The 17,491-nt window shown below is 53.4% G+C and overlaps 1 protein-coding gene across 4 annotated transcripts; it reads right to left on the bottom strand.

Annotated features, from left to right (window-relative positions):
- Positions 1–378: 378 nt before the first annotated feature.
- On the bottom strand, positions 379–16,997 carry LOC122370735. Of its 4 annotated transcripts, none has more exons than XR_006254598.1 (5): positions 11,837–14,055; positions 11,394–11,465; positions 6,879–6,911; positions 1,929–2,104; positions 379–1,469 (listed from the first exon to the last, which is right to left on the bottom strand). XR_006254598.1 is itself a non-coding variant. In XM_043346603.1 (5 exons), exons 1-5 carry the CDS (start codon positions 16,980–16,982, stop codon positions 1,443–1,445), a joined length of 372 nt encoding a protein of 123 aa, XP_043202538.1. In that variant the 5' UTR covers positions 16,983–16,997; the 3' UTR covers positions 379–1,442. The 4 variants fall into 4 exon arrangements, 2 of the variants coding, with proteins under 2 accessions (XP_043202538.1, XP_043202539.1); XR_006254597.1 differs by having other exon boundaries at positions 379–1,448; XM_043346603.1 differs by lacking the exon at positions 11,837–14,055 and adding an exon at positions 16,898–16,997 and having other exon boundaries at positions 379–1,448.
- Positions 16,998–17,491: the final 494 nt, after the last annotated feature.

Genomic DNA, 17,491 nt, shown 5'->3' with positions numbered 1-17,491 from the left:
CGGCACCATTTTGGACTGGAGAGCGTACCGTCACCAGGCACGAACGGTTCCAGAATATGGCGCGATGGTATGTACATCAGGAAAGAACGTTACCATAACCTGGCACGAACGACATAGGATCAACCATGGAGACCAGAATCAGACACGAACGGTAAAACATAATGGACAATAACGGGTATGCAACGGCGCAGAGCAGTTGAGAGGCCACCAGCGGCGTCCGGCAGGAGCCGAGCCGGTCGGCCAGCGCGCCGTCGAGCCGCGGGCTGGCGCCGCCCGTCAGCGCCAGCCCCGCCTGCAGCTCGCCCACCGACGGGCTCCGTGTGGACATGTGCAGCGTCACGCCAACGGCAGCATGCCGCTACGGTGCAAAAAGGTTCATTTTCTGACGACTGACAGTGTATTTCAATAAGGACACAAAAATGCAGCTGCCGGACTGGCCACCCTTTGCCGACCACACATGGACCGACGGCATCGGGCGCTGCCACTGGACCCTAGCACAGACTCGATCGGATCAACACAATCTTACACCAGGCACACAACACACAACGGATCATGGTACTCAAGTCCGTGCCATCGGTGTCACTCAACAAAAACGGTGCTTCTGTCTCAATGTAAAACTCAATGTATGTACTTACTGACGCCGCGGGCGGCTCCGGGCCGCGAGTCCCATCCGGACCCAACCCAGCACAGCCCAGCCCCCGGCCCGATTCAGCCCTATCACCGGGCACCGCTGCCAGTGCCGAACAGGGAAGGACGGACACCAGAGAACAACTGATGACAACGGACTTACGAGAACTTACAGCATCGAAACCATTATGAGGAAACACGTTATCGAGATACACAACAACCCATACACACTTCACACGCCATCTTGACGCTCACGACTCCGACGTACGCTAGGCCGCTGGCCACCCTTTGCCGACCACACATGGACCGACGGCATCGGGCGCTGCCACTGGACCCTAGCACAGACTCGATCGGATCAACACAATCACTAGACTTACACCAGGCACACGAGACACAACCGAACATGGTACATGCGTCCGTGCCATCGGTATCACGCAGCAAAAACGGTGCCTCTGACTTCTGAGCTTGATAACCAAACTCAACAAAAACGGTGCTTCAGAGCTTGACAACCAAACACCGGACACGGCCAGCAGGACCTACTGCAGCGCCTCGAGCGATCCTGACATAGGCCATGTGGCGGCTGTTCACTGGCTGCCACAGAGAGCACTGCTGACGTCGCGGGCGGCATCGGGGCGCGGGCAGGCACATGTATTGTCGCCGCGGGCGGCATCGGGGCGCGGGCAGACACATGTATTGTCGCCGCGGGCGGCATCGGGGCGCGGGCAGACACATGTATTTGACGCCGCGGGCGGCGCCGGTCCCCAAGTCCCGTCCGGACCCAACCCAGAACAGCCCGGCCCGGCCGCTCCAGCAGCTCACTCCTGAGGGCAGGGACCACCGAACTGATGTTAGTTACGCCGTGAAATCGGACGGAGTCATGGAGCTATGTGAAGGAAATACAATATTGAGCCTATTACGGTTTTCAAAAGCGTTTTTTCAGCGACGCGCTAGCTCCACCAGGGGCGAAACGGCGAGGGGGTCGTACCCCCCTCGGCCGGCGCGTATGTAGAAAACCAATAGGTCCGGCGAGGGTTAATACCGCTGGAATTTGGCTTATTGAAGTAAAAAAATGCGGTTGGAGCTCTGCTGGCTCCAGTTCTATGAACTCAAAAATAGGTCACCTTATCCACACTTACATAGTTATGACAATGAACATTGAAGAACTAACTGACGATTGACTCAGTTAGTATCAAGGAGGAATCATCCCTTGCACGCCTAAAATAAGCAACCGAATATAGCGCATCGCAACAAACATACGCGCCAAGTACAAAGAAGTGCATCAATACATTGTCAATACTTACTGCCTTCTGTTTAAGTTTGTACATCTTGCATCTTATGTCATTCAGATTATGGCCGTTGAACGGCTCCCTCTTGTACAGGTCTCTGAGGTCATCCATACTGGGTACCCGCCCACCGCGGGCTTTCAGTATCGCCCGCAGTCTCTGCACTTCGGGCACAGACCACTTTACATATCGCTCTGAAAAAATAAAGAAATGTTAACCCTGTTATACGCCTTGACTAGCCTGAGGCAAGTTTTTTACCAGCGCCGTGACGCTCTTCCAATCACAATACATCGATGGAAGGACAAGGGTGCATTCACAACCTTTCTAGTCAGGTAATGGGCCGCCCTACAGTTATACACGTTGTCAAAGGTGAAAATTATTCTATTGTGACACCGTTGACGAACTTCCTGATAGACAAAAAGGTAAAACACAACCAATTACTGGTTGCTTTAAATGATTTTCTCACAGCACAAAATATTTAACCTCAGGCCATCACCTTTGTTTCAAAGAGTTAACTTTCTAATTACATACTTATTCGGAAACACTGACGCCCGGTGTGATACCGACTTTACATCTGTTATACCCGCATGATATACTTTCGTCTGCTCCGGGTGATTTAGTGATAAATAGCAGACATGGTTGTTTAGTTCAGCACTGCTTAGCGGGCATCAACCGGGTAAACGGGCCTACCTAGAGCGTCCAAACAGTGTTGCGGTAGAGCATCTCATCTTCCGTCGGAGAGGCCAACAGCCTGGTGAGACTACTACAGAATATGTGTCCGCTTTGCGAGCACTAGCCAATATATGTTACTTCAGGACGATAAATTAGACATCGGCAGCCACATCAGCCGCACAGCACCAGCCGACGTCCGGCGCTCGGAAACGGAGGAACATCTGGCCACCCTTCCAGACGACGCCGTGTAGGTATGGAGCGACGGCTCGGCGGAGGGAGGTGTCTCAGCCAGAGGGAGTGAAGCGTTGATAATCCTCCCCTCGGGCGAGGAACACGAGCTCCGAGCCCCCGCAGTCAAGATATGCAGCAGTACCCGCGCTAAGCTGGTGACGATCCGCGGGGCTCTGGAGATGCTGCTACAGCTGGAAGGCGGCCCGGCGGAGAGCCCAGTCATCGTCTGCTCAGACTCGCAGGCGGCGCTCGCCACGCTGGCGAGTGGTGCTGGGAGTCAGACGACCGACGGCACTCGGTGCCGCCGTATGGCGACTGCTCCTGACTCCGAGTCCTCATACAGTGGATCCCGGCACACTGCGGAATACCCGGCAACGAAAGGGTGGACGTGCTGGCTAAAGTGGCCTCCAGCATGTCGCAAGCCGCCGTCCCGATGGACGTCCGCTGCTTCGTAAAGGCTGATTGTTTGAATTGGACAATTGAATTGGACAATCATATACGAATTAATTTCGTGAAGGCTGTCAGCCTTGGCCGCTCCGCCACCAAGGCATGGCATCGCAGCTGGACAGACAGCATCTTCAAAAAACATTATGGGAGACCGGATGCCGATGCCGGTGCTTCTGGTGTCTCGGGACGAGGCGGTTAACGTCCACCAGCTGCGGGCGGGACACTGGAGCCACTCGTAGAGTTATCTGCGCAGGATCGGACGCCACCCCGAGCGCGAGTGTCCACAGTGCAGCGACCTGGCCTGCCCAGTGCAGTGGCGCGCTGCCTGGTGTGCCGCGAGGGTCCGGACACACCGGAGCGCGTGTTGCTCGGGTGCCCATGCTTGGCCGGAGCGAGGCTCCAACTACTCGGAAACATATGATCGGACCCTACGCAGCTTTGGGACGGCGGTGTCGTGGCGGCCTTCAGCCGCGGCTACCTCAGTCACCGAGAGCCGTTGGGCTACGGCCGGCCATGAGCCGACCCGCGGAGAACAAGAGCAACAACTTCAGGACGATTGAAGATAAGACGATCAGATACCTCGTGGTGGAACAGATCCTGCATCATCATCTAGCGAAGTTCCTGCAAGACGGTGCCCTCACCCTGGAGAAGGTGCTCGATTTGTGTGAAGCCTACGAGCGTTCAATCCTCCAGTCGTCTGATGGCTCGTCATGAACACAACGCAGTGGCTAATATCAGCCGACAGCCGCGGTTGACAGAACACCCAGCATCTGTAGAAGGCCATGCGGGAGCTAGGGGCTCGCTGACCATGCCAACAGCCAGGGCCCCTCAGTGTCCTGCCAGACGAGTGACCTGACGCGTCTGTGGAAGGAAGTCACTATGCTGCAGTCGGAAAGAGGAAGTTAACACGAGTGAAGAAGGCCACCATGGCGTTTCATGTGTTGCAGTGCAAGGTAAACACCTGCAGTAAGTAAGGTGACCGGCCCTGTCATCCTGGAGGCAGAGAGGCGTAGGCAAGCGATGACACTTACGGTGGATGCTGGTGAAACCTGCTCGACCTTGAGACTTTAGTGCAGAGTACGTCTGCCGTCTCTAGGGATGCACTTACGAGCCATCCACATCCAACCTCCTCAGGTTCGGGAGAATGCATTTCAGCGTGACAGGTAAATACTCTGCGACGTCTGCGTGCCACAGCCCGGTACCAGTCGGTGGATGCCAGCCTCTTCCTGGTGGATACATGGCCGCTGCGGAAGCCATCACAGGCCTGGGTCTGATGCAAAGCTGGGTGTCACCATTTCCCAACATCAGGTGAGGTCTTCACCATACAAGAGGAGGGGGATGCGATTCTCCCGACCATCAATGGCTACCAGCATTACAGCATCCTCGTCCCAAATGTCCCATCCTCGTCCCTAAGCCCACGGACTACAAGCTGCGCCGTCTTTTGCTCTCTGTTCGAGATGAGGTGCAGGAGGAGCGGAAGACATCGTGGAGAAGATTGAAGCGTCCTCATGGGTGAACCCGCAGGTCTTCTCTCGCAAATTCAACGGGCAGCGTTGACATCAGGTGGCCCAACTCACATATTGTGGCTGAGATATATCCTCTTTCGACAATCGAAGAGTACCAGGCTCGACTTCATGGCAGAGTCTACAGCAACATCGATCTCCGGTCGGCATGTGAGCAACTGGAACCCCATCCGGAGAGCAGGAACATCAGCGTTCATCTCGCACGGTGAGTTGATACGATTTCTGCAAATCACCTCCGGCCTGGTCTCGACAGACTCTGCTTGCCAGAATCTCCTTCACAACTTGTTAGGGAGCTCAGAAGTTTCCTCTCGCTGACTTGCTGGTCGAATCGCTCCATCCCAGTCTGCGCTTACATCCGACAACTTGCTGTGATTCTACGGAAGGAGTGCTGTTAGAGTGGATGGGGGAAGAGTCAAGGTTCCAGACCATCAAAAATGGTACCGAGCAGCCCGGTTCTGACGCCCTTAAACCGAGACCTACCGACAGTGGTGACGTCACGGCCACGCGCATCCGAATCATTCATTTGATAGCACTGCTGGGTGCTGGTGCCATCATGTCACAGCTGTCCTGACGGCTCAGTGCTTTGTCCTGACGAGCGGTGCTCTTTGTCCGACCGTGAGGCCCTCAGTGCCGTGCAAGCAATGGAGCGGTGGAACGTCTACCTCTGAGGGCGACGTTTAACACTCCGGACTGGCCAGTCCGTGATGAACACGCTCCTCGCCTAAGTTCTCAGACTGGGCGGGAGCACCTGTTGCTAGGTGGTAGGCTCGAATGCTACCGTACGTCTACGAAGTGACGAGCGCCCCTGCCAGCAGGATCACTGTCGCTGACGCACTGTCACGCCAGCGGCTGTCCACTACAGGGCCCGTAGAAGAAGCCGATGAGGAAAAGGTCGTCATCTGCGTCAGGGGCGAACACCTATCACCGCTAACGGAGAAGAAGGTTCGAGAGGCAGCTGTAAAGGACCCTGAGGGGTGTTCACGGGCACCGCACACTGCTGCGTGCGGTGTGTGCGGTGCGTCCAGCAGGCGTGGGGGTAGGGGATGGGTAGGCGGCTCTGACGTCACGGCTGCGTGCGGTGAACGATCCGCTGTGGCCAGTCCCGACCGGCCACAGCGGTCGCTGTGTGCGGTGACGGAAGGCTGACGTAGGGACGCAGTGGGCGGAGCTTGGAGGCTGTGTGCGGTCCGACCGCACACAGGGCCCGTGAACAGCCCTCAGCTCTCCAGCAACTGAGTGACGTCATCCTTTCCACTTCAGCAAAACTCGTCCCCTGCTGTCATTTCGGAATTCGGCAACACCGTGAGACTTGCTATAGGCATGTCGTGCCACTCTCCGTATCTCAAATCGTCCATTTGATACTGATGTCCATTGATACGGCTTTAAAGATGCTTCAAAGACGGCAAAAACCCATACGTCCTCGCGACCGAACAGGATAAACTCAATGCAGACAGCATATAACCACATGTCAAAAGCCCTCACGTCGTCCTTGTGTAGTGTAGCGACGTATTGGGTTTTGACGTTGCAAGCATTTCATAATCTGCAAGAACGTCTATGGGTTTACCGACGTGGATTTTGTCACTGGCACATAGGTTAGCCATGACGTGTGGGTTTTCGCCGACGTAGTGGGTTTTGACTGTGTCACTTCCGTGCTTTTCAAAGACGTGTGAATTCCAAAATTTGTTTTTCCTCTCCCAAAAAGCTTTTTTTGGTTTTTGAAAAAAAATCCTCATGGCATGAAATAGAGCTTTGCAAGCTGGTCACAATGGTGTAAAAAACGAAAAATGACCCAAAATTGACATGTGGGGTTTTGACTTTGGACGGCAGAATGTGTTGGACTTGGTGCTTCATGCTTCCTTGTCTGCCGTTTTCTTTGTTTGTTAGCCATTGCCGCAAGATACATAGGTGCCTCTACTAGCGAGTCTAAAAAATCGGGAGGGGCAAACCATCAACATTTATTGTTTCTTTGCATATAAAAAGGTATACAAATTTAACAAAGAGGGTATTTAATGCAGGAAATTTCAATACGTTTATGAAAATAATGCAACACGTAAAGCTGATGCAGGCGATGTAAGGCGCCAAACCTTTCACTTACTTTTTTTGCGGTCCTTCTTCCGCTGTTCATGGCCTGTGGACATTAAAAAATATAGTTAACATTAGGAATAGAACCACTTAACCATGTAATTCTGTTAACATTACATGGTTATGCATGAGAACATAAATTTGGCCGGGGCGTCGCAAGTCCATCTACGACACGTCGCAAGTTACGACACATGTCCCGTCGCAAGTTGTGTCGTAGCGAAAAAGGAGGGATGTTGAGGAAAGAGGGTTTGTCGGAGGATACGACAGAACGTAGCTACGACGAGGCTTAAATACCCGCTTTACTCGAGAATTTAACCCGCGCACCGACGGGGGGGGGCGGATATCCGCCCCCCTGAGGTTTTTCGCGAATAGCGGGAAAACCGTGGCGCGTAGCGCCGCGAAATTTGGTATGACTATTCCCTTATCAATTTTACACATGGTGTGCAAGTTTGAACCTCCTACCTTTCAAGGTCAGGTCACCAGGTCACTTTGAATGACCCAACCTCAAGTCACTTTTTTGCAACTTTGTCACCGTGCCAGAGCTACAGTAGATGTCGGAGGCCTTTGAAAGTCGCAGGATGTTATTAGGTCATTAGTAGCTACAATTTGTATATCTCGGAATTTTGATATCGGTGACCTAAGGTCAGGTCAATTTCGCGACCTCCCCATTATAAGTCAATGGGGGAAAAATCAACTCCCTGTTTTTACCACTAAAACGGGTCGGAATGGCCCCATATACCATACATGACTTCATATACGATCAACCTTCACTACCTTGAGGTCTGTTTTGCTGTTGGGCAGCTGTGAGGTCATGTGACGTCATCAAAGGTCACCAAAGGTTTTTGGCCAATAACTCCGTACAGGAACAAGATACAGACGCGTGGATGGTCTCATTGTGTTCAGCTCGTCAAGACGCATCGAATGATATACATGATGACCTCGAGGTCACGTGACCTGAGGTCAACCTTTGACCTTGACCTTTCGAGGTCAACATATATATCATTCGATGCGGATTGACGAGAGGATCACGATGAGGCCCTTAGTTTGTTCCTATCTCGACTAATTCGAAAGTTATTCGAGAAAAACTATCTCCATATTTAGCGCCGCCATTTTGACTTTTTCGACCCCTGTGACGTCATCTTTGACCTGACCTGAAAATGACCTTAGTAAAAATTGTAGATCTTGACCGTGCGTATCCGATGCCGTTTACCGCTTGTCGCTATCTTGCTTCGTTCTCGAGATCTCAGGGGGGGGGCGGTCATCCGCCCCCCCCCCCGTCGGTACTAAGTTGGCGCAGACCCCCGTCGGTGCGCGGGTTAAAAGGACACGATCAGCTGATCCCGTAGTAAACGTCAGTAAGGTCGAAAACTCTATCACGCATAACGGAACATTCGCCTTTCTGGTTTGAGAGCTTATGAGACAGCCAGGTCAAGCATGTTCTCTGATTCTGAAGCTTTGTCTCAACTGGGTGACTTGTGATCGCTAACGCTCACATAATTTGCCATAAAATTTGGGGTCGATCACAGGAGATTCGTGGCTAAAGAGCATCTAGAAGCTATGCTTTAGAAGAAATGAGTTCAGAGAGTTTGAAGTCACAGAGAGGTAAGAGAGTTGAAGTTGGAGGTCACAATTGGAGGTTACAGAGGTCATCTGGGACACGTCAGGTCACAGAAGTCAACTTGGGGACACGTCAGGTCACAGAGGTTAACTTTGGGTCATCACAGAGCTCAATTGGAGGTCAACTGGGACACGTCAGGTCACAAGAGTCAGCTTGGGGTCATCAAAGAGCTCAATTGGAGGTCACGGAGGTCATCTGGGACACGTCAAGTCACAGAGGTCAACTTGGGGTCATCACAGAGCTCAATTGGAGGTCATATGGGTCATCTGAGATACGTCAGGTCACAGAGGTCAACTTGGGGGTTATCACAGAGCTCTATTGGAGGTCATGGGGGTCATGAGACACGTCAGGTCACAGAGGTCAACTTGAGGTCACCACAGGGCTCAATTGTAGGCCATCTGGGGACACTTCAGGTCACAGAGGTCAACTTGGGGTCATCAGAGACCTCAATTTGAGATCAGCTGGGACACGTCAGGTCACAGAAGTCAGCTTGGGGTTATCAGAGGTCACTTAGAGGTCATAGAGGTCATCTGGGACACGTCAGGTCAGAGAGGTCAACTTGGGGTCATCACAGAGCTCAATTTGAGATCATCTGGGACACGTCTGGTCACAGAGGTCAGCTTGGGCTCATCACAGAGCTCAATTGGGACACGTCAGGTCACAGAGGTCAGCTCGGAGTCATGAGAGAGCTCAATTGGAGGTCATATAGGACTCGTCAGGTCACAGAGGTCAACTTGGGGTCATCACAAAACTCGGAAGTCATCTGAGACACGTCAGGTCACAGAGGTCAGCTCGGAGTAATGAGAGAGCTCAATGGGAGGTCACGGAGGTCATCTGAGACACGGCAGATCACAGAGGTCAACTGGGGTCATCACAGAGCTAAATTGGAGTCATGGGGGCCATCTGAGACACGTCGTTTTTGGAATTGGGAGAATCTTTTGGGGGATGCCCCTCGCAACGTCCAAGATCGCCTTTCTGGACTCGCCAGTAGTTGCTGGAATGATATAAGGCTGCTTTGTATCCCTGAATACCCCAATGAATTTGAATATAACATATTATGCACCATTTTTAACACTCGCTGGCACGGATTGAGGCCTCACAGATGACCCGTCGGTTCAAGCTCTATAACTCGCGTTAGCGTCAACGGATTGTAACCAAATTTTAACTCAAGTTCAAACAATTTTACACTAACCATGTAAATTTCGTGACCATGGCCCGAATGACCTGTGACCTGTGACCTCTTCCTCAAAGCAAGGTTAGCTTACGACACAACTTACGACTGCTATTTCAAATTCGTAAGTTGTGTCGCAAATCAGGCAACTTGCGACAGGCTTTACTACTTAAAGGGACTATCCCACCTTTAACATGGGGTTTGAGTTGAGATAGCCAAGTTTGCGGCGAGGTTCAGAAACCTATATCTATCTAGGTTGCAACCCCCGCGGCCTCCTGGTGTTGAAGAAATTCGTTCCCTTCATTTGAAAATGGGCCTTGTACAAGGCCCTATCTTCAACATGGAGCGACCGTTAGTGTGACGTCACCTCGTTTAGTCGTTCTGATTTAAATGGGTTTGTTCGTTGAAAAATCGCTTAAAACTTGGTCTGAACTTTGTTGTGGTGCCTACAAAGTAAAAAGAATCTGCTTTATGACAGTAATGTGGCCTGGGGAAGGAGGTAATTTTGGGCTGTGACGTCACATATTTGAAAGTTTGTGTTTGGAATATGGGAAGTCTAAGATGTTTAATGAAAAATAAATGCCAGAACCGTGTTCCTGGTCATCCAATCTATAAAGTCGGGCACAATTTAACTGGTTTTAATAACATTTTAGAAGGTGGGATAGTCCCTTTAAGTAACGCTACTCATCGATTGATCCCTCCAAAAACGACTTACTACACAACTTGCGACACGTCGCAGTTACGACGAGGCTTACGACGCTCTGGATTCCTCCGGCCAAAAAGATCTTTTCGCTTCATGTCTTGTTAAAGATTTTGAGTTTGTCGTTTCGTTAGCACGACGTCCCCTAAACCTGCACCTGTCTACTGCTTTTTTTTTGCCACCCCGAACAAGAACGACTGAGGGGGGGGGGGGGGCTTGATACGACCCCACTTACGTTTCGCTCCCATGGAACTAAAAACAGCAAATTTTCATGGGAAAGGGGCTCATGAGTCCTCGCTCCCTAACTACATCAATATTTAGAGGGTTTGCATGATAAAAGCCAGCATTAAAAATAAAAATGGCGCTTTTCAGCACGAAACGCTACGTGTCTCGAAAAAAAAACATAAAAGCTAGAACAATTAAGATAGCATTCGATAACTTAGAACAAGCCCTATCGAGCTTTATCAAAATATTTTGTCTCAATACGTTAAGCTCAAGATTTCACCAAAGGAGACGCAGTGAGTGTTGCTTAAATACTTTTTTTGCATATGACATTTCATATGTAACAGATTTAGCAAAATTGCAAACGAGGCCGAGGGTAGACGAGGTTGGGTGGCGGGCGGCGCTTCACGCCGCCATCGAGCTGCTATTGCAAAAAAAAAAATCACCATGGGTCGGATTCCCTCCCTCCTCAGACGGACGTGAGTAAAGGCATTCTCGCATGGACAATGCAGTTATTGAGCGATACGCTTATTATCCTGCATCGATCGCAGTGCTTCAATAAATGCATATGAACTCACCTATGCAATTGCCCTCCCACTATAAAACTTCAGGCCGGACTATAGTCTGTTCCATATCAAGCTTGCGGTCGGAGTCCCCTTGGCAGTTCCAGGCAATTCGCTGAGCGCGCTACTCCATTCAATAATTTGAGTCTTAGAATGTAAGATGTATGCACAGAAATCACGCACTGCCTTCAACAGAGCACTTCAGCCGCAAGCTTGACATGGAACACACTATAGATGTAGTGAATGCGCCTCACCTCCTTCATCGTCCTCTTGGCGATCATCAGCCGGACCGCCCTCATTTTCAGAGCCTGGCTCGTCGAAGTCCTCTGAAAAACCGTCTCTGTCAGATTTAAGAATATGTGTGATGCAAAATAAGTGCCTGCCATAATGGGCAAGCATTTCTGAAAAAAAACGCTGAACGGAACATATGTGCTACGGTGGTACCCGGACTGCTTTGGCTATCCGCGCTCGTCCTTAATCTGAAGTACAGCACCATGGGTCTGCATATAACCTAGTAGTACCAGTGAACTTTAACGGTCTTACATTGCCTTCGCTCTGTACGATTCTCTTCATGGTGTTATTGCATTGCCTCTTTAACACTACATTGCAAATTAATGCTTTAACTGCATGAAATGTCTGCTAAAATGACAGACGAATGGTGATGTTACGATTAGCACATGTACAAACGATTAGTTACCTTCAGTGAGCATCTCCTCCAGGCTCCGTCCGCTATATTTTGAGAGGCATCCTTCGTCCAGCTTCATCATCAGGATGGAGGCACGCGTCAGTTCGTGAGTAGCGTCTGACAGTCTGTAGTACCACGATGCACGTCTTTGTCATGTCCCATGTGCCGGGTGAGCACCTCCATATCGAATTCACCCATCTCTAGAATCTGGGACGTTGTAGCACAATATTTCCGTAGTTTTGTTGCATGGAAGAGATCTGCCCTGTTTAGTGCCATGTCCGACAACTGCTCTTTAAGCACCACGCCTGCGTTGTAGTGTCCTGTAGTCCTCGCCAGAGGGTTTGCGAACAGATACTTGTTATCCTTGTCAATGTACGTCTCCCGGTTGTCTACCAGTAGCTGCAGCGGAGCCGCGCAGTCGCTCGGTATCAGGGTGGGGACCTTGTTCCCGCACTTGCCGCGGGACATGACGACGTCGAGCTCGTTGAACAACTTCTTTTCTGTTTCACCCATTGACTTGTTCACTTCTTCTACCGTCTCTTGTTTGTACATCTCTCGGTTGATCCATGATTGCAGCAGGATGCTGCTAAGCTCCTTAGGACGGCGTTTGTTGAATACTAGCAAACGGGCGAGAACCGCTTTGCTCAGCCTTGCATAGTCTGTCATGCCATGTATTCCCTTTTCTGTCATTTCTTTCACTCGTTCCTTCATTTTTTCGGTGAAAAGCTTCAAATCGCTGGTAAAGGGCAGCATGTCTTTCTTGTCATACTTGTTCGACTCGCGGTTCTTCAGCGCTACGCTGCTGATCTTCACATTCCAGAATTGGTCCACGTGATACAAGAACGCCTCAGCATCTTTCACTTCGCTTTCTTCTTTCTTGATCAGCGCAATGCCCTTCTTGAGAGCAGCCAGCTGTCGTAGTTCGCCTCCAATCCGCATGGCCTTTGAAGGAGTTTTGTATGTGGGCAGCCCCGTGTGGGCGTTTAGCTTGTCCTGCTCAAACCCACAGACGGATTTGGTGGCACTTACAACCGTATCAAATCCTTCGCCATTGATCAGCTCTTGCATGCTCTTTCCGGCTGCTTGGACAACTTCGCCCATCATCCTTAGGCGCTGGCTTATCTGCGCAAAACCCGACCTTCCAAGTTTCGCGTGCAAGTTGGCACCCCACTTCTTCAGGAGTTCATCGTTCTTTATGGTCTTCGTAACTGCATCGTCGTGCATACGAGACAATATGTCCTTGTGATACCCAGTATTTTTCTTGGCCGTCACTCAGGAGCGTCCGGCTCTCTGCCAGCACCGTGGGAATGTCTGGGCATTCTGTTTTGCGAGCCACACAGTGATGTTTTATGTGCTGCATCATGTTGGTTTTAACCACAAAAAGATAGCAGTAAGGACATGGCACGTAGTCGTCCACGGACGCCTGGTCCGACTTCCTTCCCAAGATCATGTCACCTTCACCCTTTGTAGGACGAGTTTGTTGTGCTCCATGTTGCCTTTGTTGATCATCACGGTGATTTTCATTTTTCGTTCCTGCTCAGAATCACACTCCTGTATATCCTTGACTTCCTTCTCGTCACGGTGGACCGTCTTGATATGGCGCCATATCAGATTTCTCTTTTGCTTGCAATATATGCAAACATTTTTTTTCCGCACTTCGCCGCACGATGCGCCGTTCCTCGCCGACTGAGATGTACGCGACTGAGAACTGTGCTGGGGCGGAGCCACCTCAACACCGTCGCTGACATCAGACTCAGCTCCCTGTTCTCCGTATTCGTTCTCCTCCAAATGGTGGTTCTCGGGAGCCGTGATCTCTGTTTGATTGCACATCAAGTGCTCAGGAAAAGTCCATGTGCCATGGTCCCCTGCATCCTGGACTGAAGCCCTCGAAGTAGAGCAGGTGGGTGACATAAGGTCGTACTCGCTTGCAGAGAACGGCGTCATGTCGATCAGTTCAGTTGGCAGTGCTGTTGAATAAGAGGTTTTTACTGACCCACAAACTCCCGTCTCAGAGGTAGGTGGGGAAACACGAGACGGGGCTCCAACCGTCGCCCCAGTAGTTGTACACAGATGAAGAGCATCCCATCTTCTAGCGTCCGGGGTCGGGACGGGCGGCAGGCCTCCAGCCGCAGTCTCGGAAGTCGCACGCAGATGACGGGCATCAGCCCGCCTTCCCGCTTCAGAGGTCGGGACGGGCGGCGGGGCTCTGGCCGCAGTCTCAGAAGTCTCACGCAGATGAGCACCCACCTTCTAGCGTCCGCGGTCGGGACGGGCGGCGGGCCTCCGGTCGCAGTCTCAGAAGTCTCACGCAGATAAAGAGCATCCCACCTTCCAGCGTCCGGGGTCGGGACGGGCGGCGGGGCTCCGGTCGCAGTCTCAGAAGTCTCACGCAGATGAAGAGCATCCCACCTTCTAGCGTCCGGGGTCGGGACGGGCGGCGGGCCTCCGGTCGCAGTCTCAGAAGTCTCACGCAGATGAAGAACATCCCACCTTCCAGCGTCCGGGGTCGGGACGGGCGGCGGGGGCTCCGGTCGCAGTCTCAGAAGTCTCACGCAGATGAAGAGCATCCCACCTTCCAGCGTCAGAGGTCGGGACGGGCGGCGGGGCTCTGGCCGCAGTCTCAGAAGTCTCACGCAGATGATGAGCATCCCACCTTCCAGCGTCGGGGTCGGGACGGGCGGCGGGGCTCGGTCGCAGTCTCAGAAGTCTCACGCAGATGATGAGCATCCCACCTTCCAGCGTCGGGTCGGGACGGGCGGCGGGCTGGTCGCAGTCTCAGAAGTCTCACGCAGATGAGAGCATCCCACCTTCAGCGTCCGGGGTCGGGACGGGCGGCGGGGCTCCGGTCGCAGTCTCAGAAGTCTCACGCAGATGAGAGCATCCCACTTCTAGCGTCCGGGGTCGGGACGGGCGGCGGGGCTCCGGTCGCAGTCTCAGAAGTCTCACGCAGATGAAGAGCATCCCACCTTTAGCGTCCGGGGTCGGGACGGGCGGCGGGGCTCCGGTCGCAGTCTCAGAAGTCTCACGCAGATGAAGAGCATCCCACCTTCTAGCGTCCGGGGTCGGGACGGGCGGCGGGGCTGGCCGCAGTCTCAGAAGTCTCACGCAGATGAAGAGCATCCCACCTTCCAGCGTCCGGGGTCGGGACGGGCGGCGGGGCTCCGGTCGCAGTCTCAGAAGTCTCACGCAGATGAAGAGCATCCCACCTTCTAGCGTCGGGGTCGGGACGGGCGGGGGCTCCGGTCGCAGTCTCAGAAGTCTCACGCAGAAGAGCATCCCACCTTCCAGCGTCCGGGGTCGGGGGGCGGCGGGGGGCTCCGGTCGCAGTCTCAGAAGTCTCACGCAGATGAAGAGCATCCCACCTTCCAGCGTCAGAGGTCGGGACGGGCGGCGGGGCTCGGTCGCAGTCTCAGAAGTCTCACGCAGATGAAGAGCATCCCACCTTCTAGCGTCCGGGGTCGGGACGGGCGGCGGGCTCCGGTCGCAGTCTCAGAAGTCTCACGCAGATGAAGAGCATCCCACCTTCCAGCGTCCGGGGTCGGGACGGGCGGCGGGGCTCCGGTCGCAGTCTCAGAAGTCTCACGCAGATGAGAGCATCCCACCTTCTAGCGTGGGTCGGGACGGGCGCGGGGGCTGGCCGCAGTCTCAGAAGTCTCACGCAGATGAGAGCATCCACCTTCAGCGTCCGGGGTCGGGACGGGCGGCGGGCCTCCGGTCGCAGTCTCAGAAGTCTCACGCAGATGAAGAGCATCCCACCTTCCAGCGTCCGGGGTCGGGACGGGCGGCGGGGCTCCGGTCGCAGTCTCAGAAGTCTCACGCAGATGAAGAGCATCCCACCTTCCAGCGTCCGGGGTCGGGACGGGCGGCGGGCCTCCGGTCGCAGTCTCAGAAGTCTCACGCAGATGATGAGCATCCACTTCTAGCGTCCGGGGTCGGGACGGGCGGCGGGCCTCCGGTCGCAGTCTCAGAAGTCTCACGCAGATGAGAGCATCCCACCTTCCAGCGTCCGGGGTCGGGACGGGCGGCGGGCCTCCGGTCGCAGTCTCAGAAGTCTCACGCAGATGAAGAGCATCCCACCTTCTGCGTCCGGGGTCGGGACGGGCGGCGGGGCTCCGGTCGCAGTCTCAGAAGTCTCACGCAGATGAAGAGCATCCCATCTTCTAGCGTCCGGGGTCGGGACGGGCGGCGGGGCTCCGGTCGCAGTCTCAGAAGTCTCACGCAGATGAAGAGCATCCCACCTTCTAGCGTCGGGGTCGGGACGGGCGGCGGGGCTCCGGTCGCAGTCTCAGAAGTCTCACGCAGATGAAGAGCATCCTTCCAGCGTCAGAGGTCGGGACGGGCGGTGGGGCTCCCGCAGTCTCAGAAGTCTCACGCAGATGAGCATCCCACTTCAGCGTCAGAGGTCGGGACGGGCGGCGGGGCTGGCCGCAGTCTCAGAAGTCTCACGCAGATGATGAGCATCCCACCTTCTAGCGTCGGGGTCGGGACGGGCGGCGGGCCTCCGGTCGCAGTCTCAGAAGTCTCACGCAGATGAAGAGCATCCCACCTTCCAGCGTCAGAGGTCGGGACGGGCGGCGGGGCTCCGGTCGCAGTCTCAGAAGTCTCACGCAGATGAGAGCATCCCACCTTCTAGCGTCCGGGGTCAGGACGGGCGGCGGAGCTCCGTCCATCGCATGGGTAGCCGGTCGCAGCTCATGAGTCGTCATAGTCAAGTCAAGTCCAGGATATTTGTGGTATACATGATACTCAGTGGTGTGAGGAGGGGTTTCATCCACGCGGCCGGCTGACCAGGAGATGAAGGGAGGACTTCTGGAAAGAAAAGATATGGCAACGCATAAGGAAGCATGGCGGTAGGAGGATGAATGCTGTCTTGATTTTTTAACCATCACCAGTGATTCGGCGAGTGATTTTAAAATGTAGGATCAGGTAGTGAGCCAAAAAAAGAACAATGTCTAAAGAAAAACCAGAAAAAACGATTGAATTATGATGTGTTGATTAGCATAGATACAAGTAGATTTGGGTGGACTGAGTAACTGGTAACAACACAAATGTAGGCACCATAGTCAGTCTTACCTCGTCCATTTTTACGTGAGTGACGCTGCGCGCCTTTATGTCTGCCACGGGAGTAGGAGAGCAGCAAGCAGCATCCTCTTCCCATATGATCCAGCTATGCGCCCTGTCAAATATTGATAGCTATTAGCTAACATAAAATACTAAAGGAAGTTTCCCAGCCAGCAATTGGTTTGGCTCAAGTCCGTTTTGCCCTAGCGACTCCGGCACGCCAGATTTGGGCGGTGTAAACGGAACGCCGTCGGAATAAGAGTTTGGGTCGATATGGCTCTATTCCGGTTAACCAGTCTTTGCCGTAGCGTTCCGGAGCTAGTATGGCTTCGGACCGACAAGTCCGGCCGGCACTAGCGAGCGGTGGCCTGACCTGACCTTGCCGGAGGGGCCGTGACGTCACCGGCGGGCGGTCAGAGCGAGTCGGCAGAGCCTCACTCTACGCGGCCCGAGCGAGCAGTGAGGATCGGTGAATAGGACATAGGGGAGGGAGGGGAGGGGAGGGGAGGAGGGGAGAGAGAGAGAGAGAGAGAGAGAGAGAGAGAGAGAGAGAGAGAGAGAGGAGAGAGGAGAGAGAGAGAGAGAGAGAGAGAGAGAGAGAGAGAG

This window comes from Amphibalanus amphitrite, unplaced genomic scaffold, assembly GCF_019059575.1.
Source record: "Amphibalanus amphitrite isolate SeventyFive unplaced genomic scaffold, NRLGWU_Aamphi_draft 001164F_arrow, whole genome shotgun sequence".
Lineage (NCBI taxonomy): Eukaryota > Metazoa > Arthropoda > Thecostraca > Balanomorpha > Balanidae > Amphibalanus > Amphibalanus amphitrite.
The sequence above is the reverse complement of the archived record's forward strand: the minus strand, read 5'-3'. Positions and strand labels throughout refer to the sequence as shown.

What these genes read in the sequence shown, in the direction of transcription:
- LOC122370735 (XM_043346603.1), bottom strand. Translation starts at nt 16,982, where the DNA reads ATGGGAAGAGGATGCTGCTTGCTGCTCTCCTACTCCCGTGGCAGACAT. An exon ending in CTCACGTAAAAATGGACGAG is followed by an intron (nt 11,466 to 16,897) that starts GTAAGACTGACT and finishes ACGGTTTTTCAG; the next exon opens with AGGACTTCGACGAGCCAGGC. An exon ending in GAAGAAGGACCGCAAAAAAA is followed by an intron (nt 2,105 to 6,878) that starts GTAAGTGAAAGG and finishes TTATTTTTTCAG; the next exon opens with AGCGATATGTAAAGTGGTCT.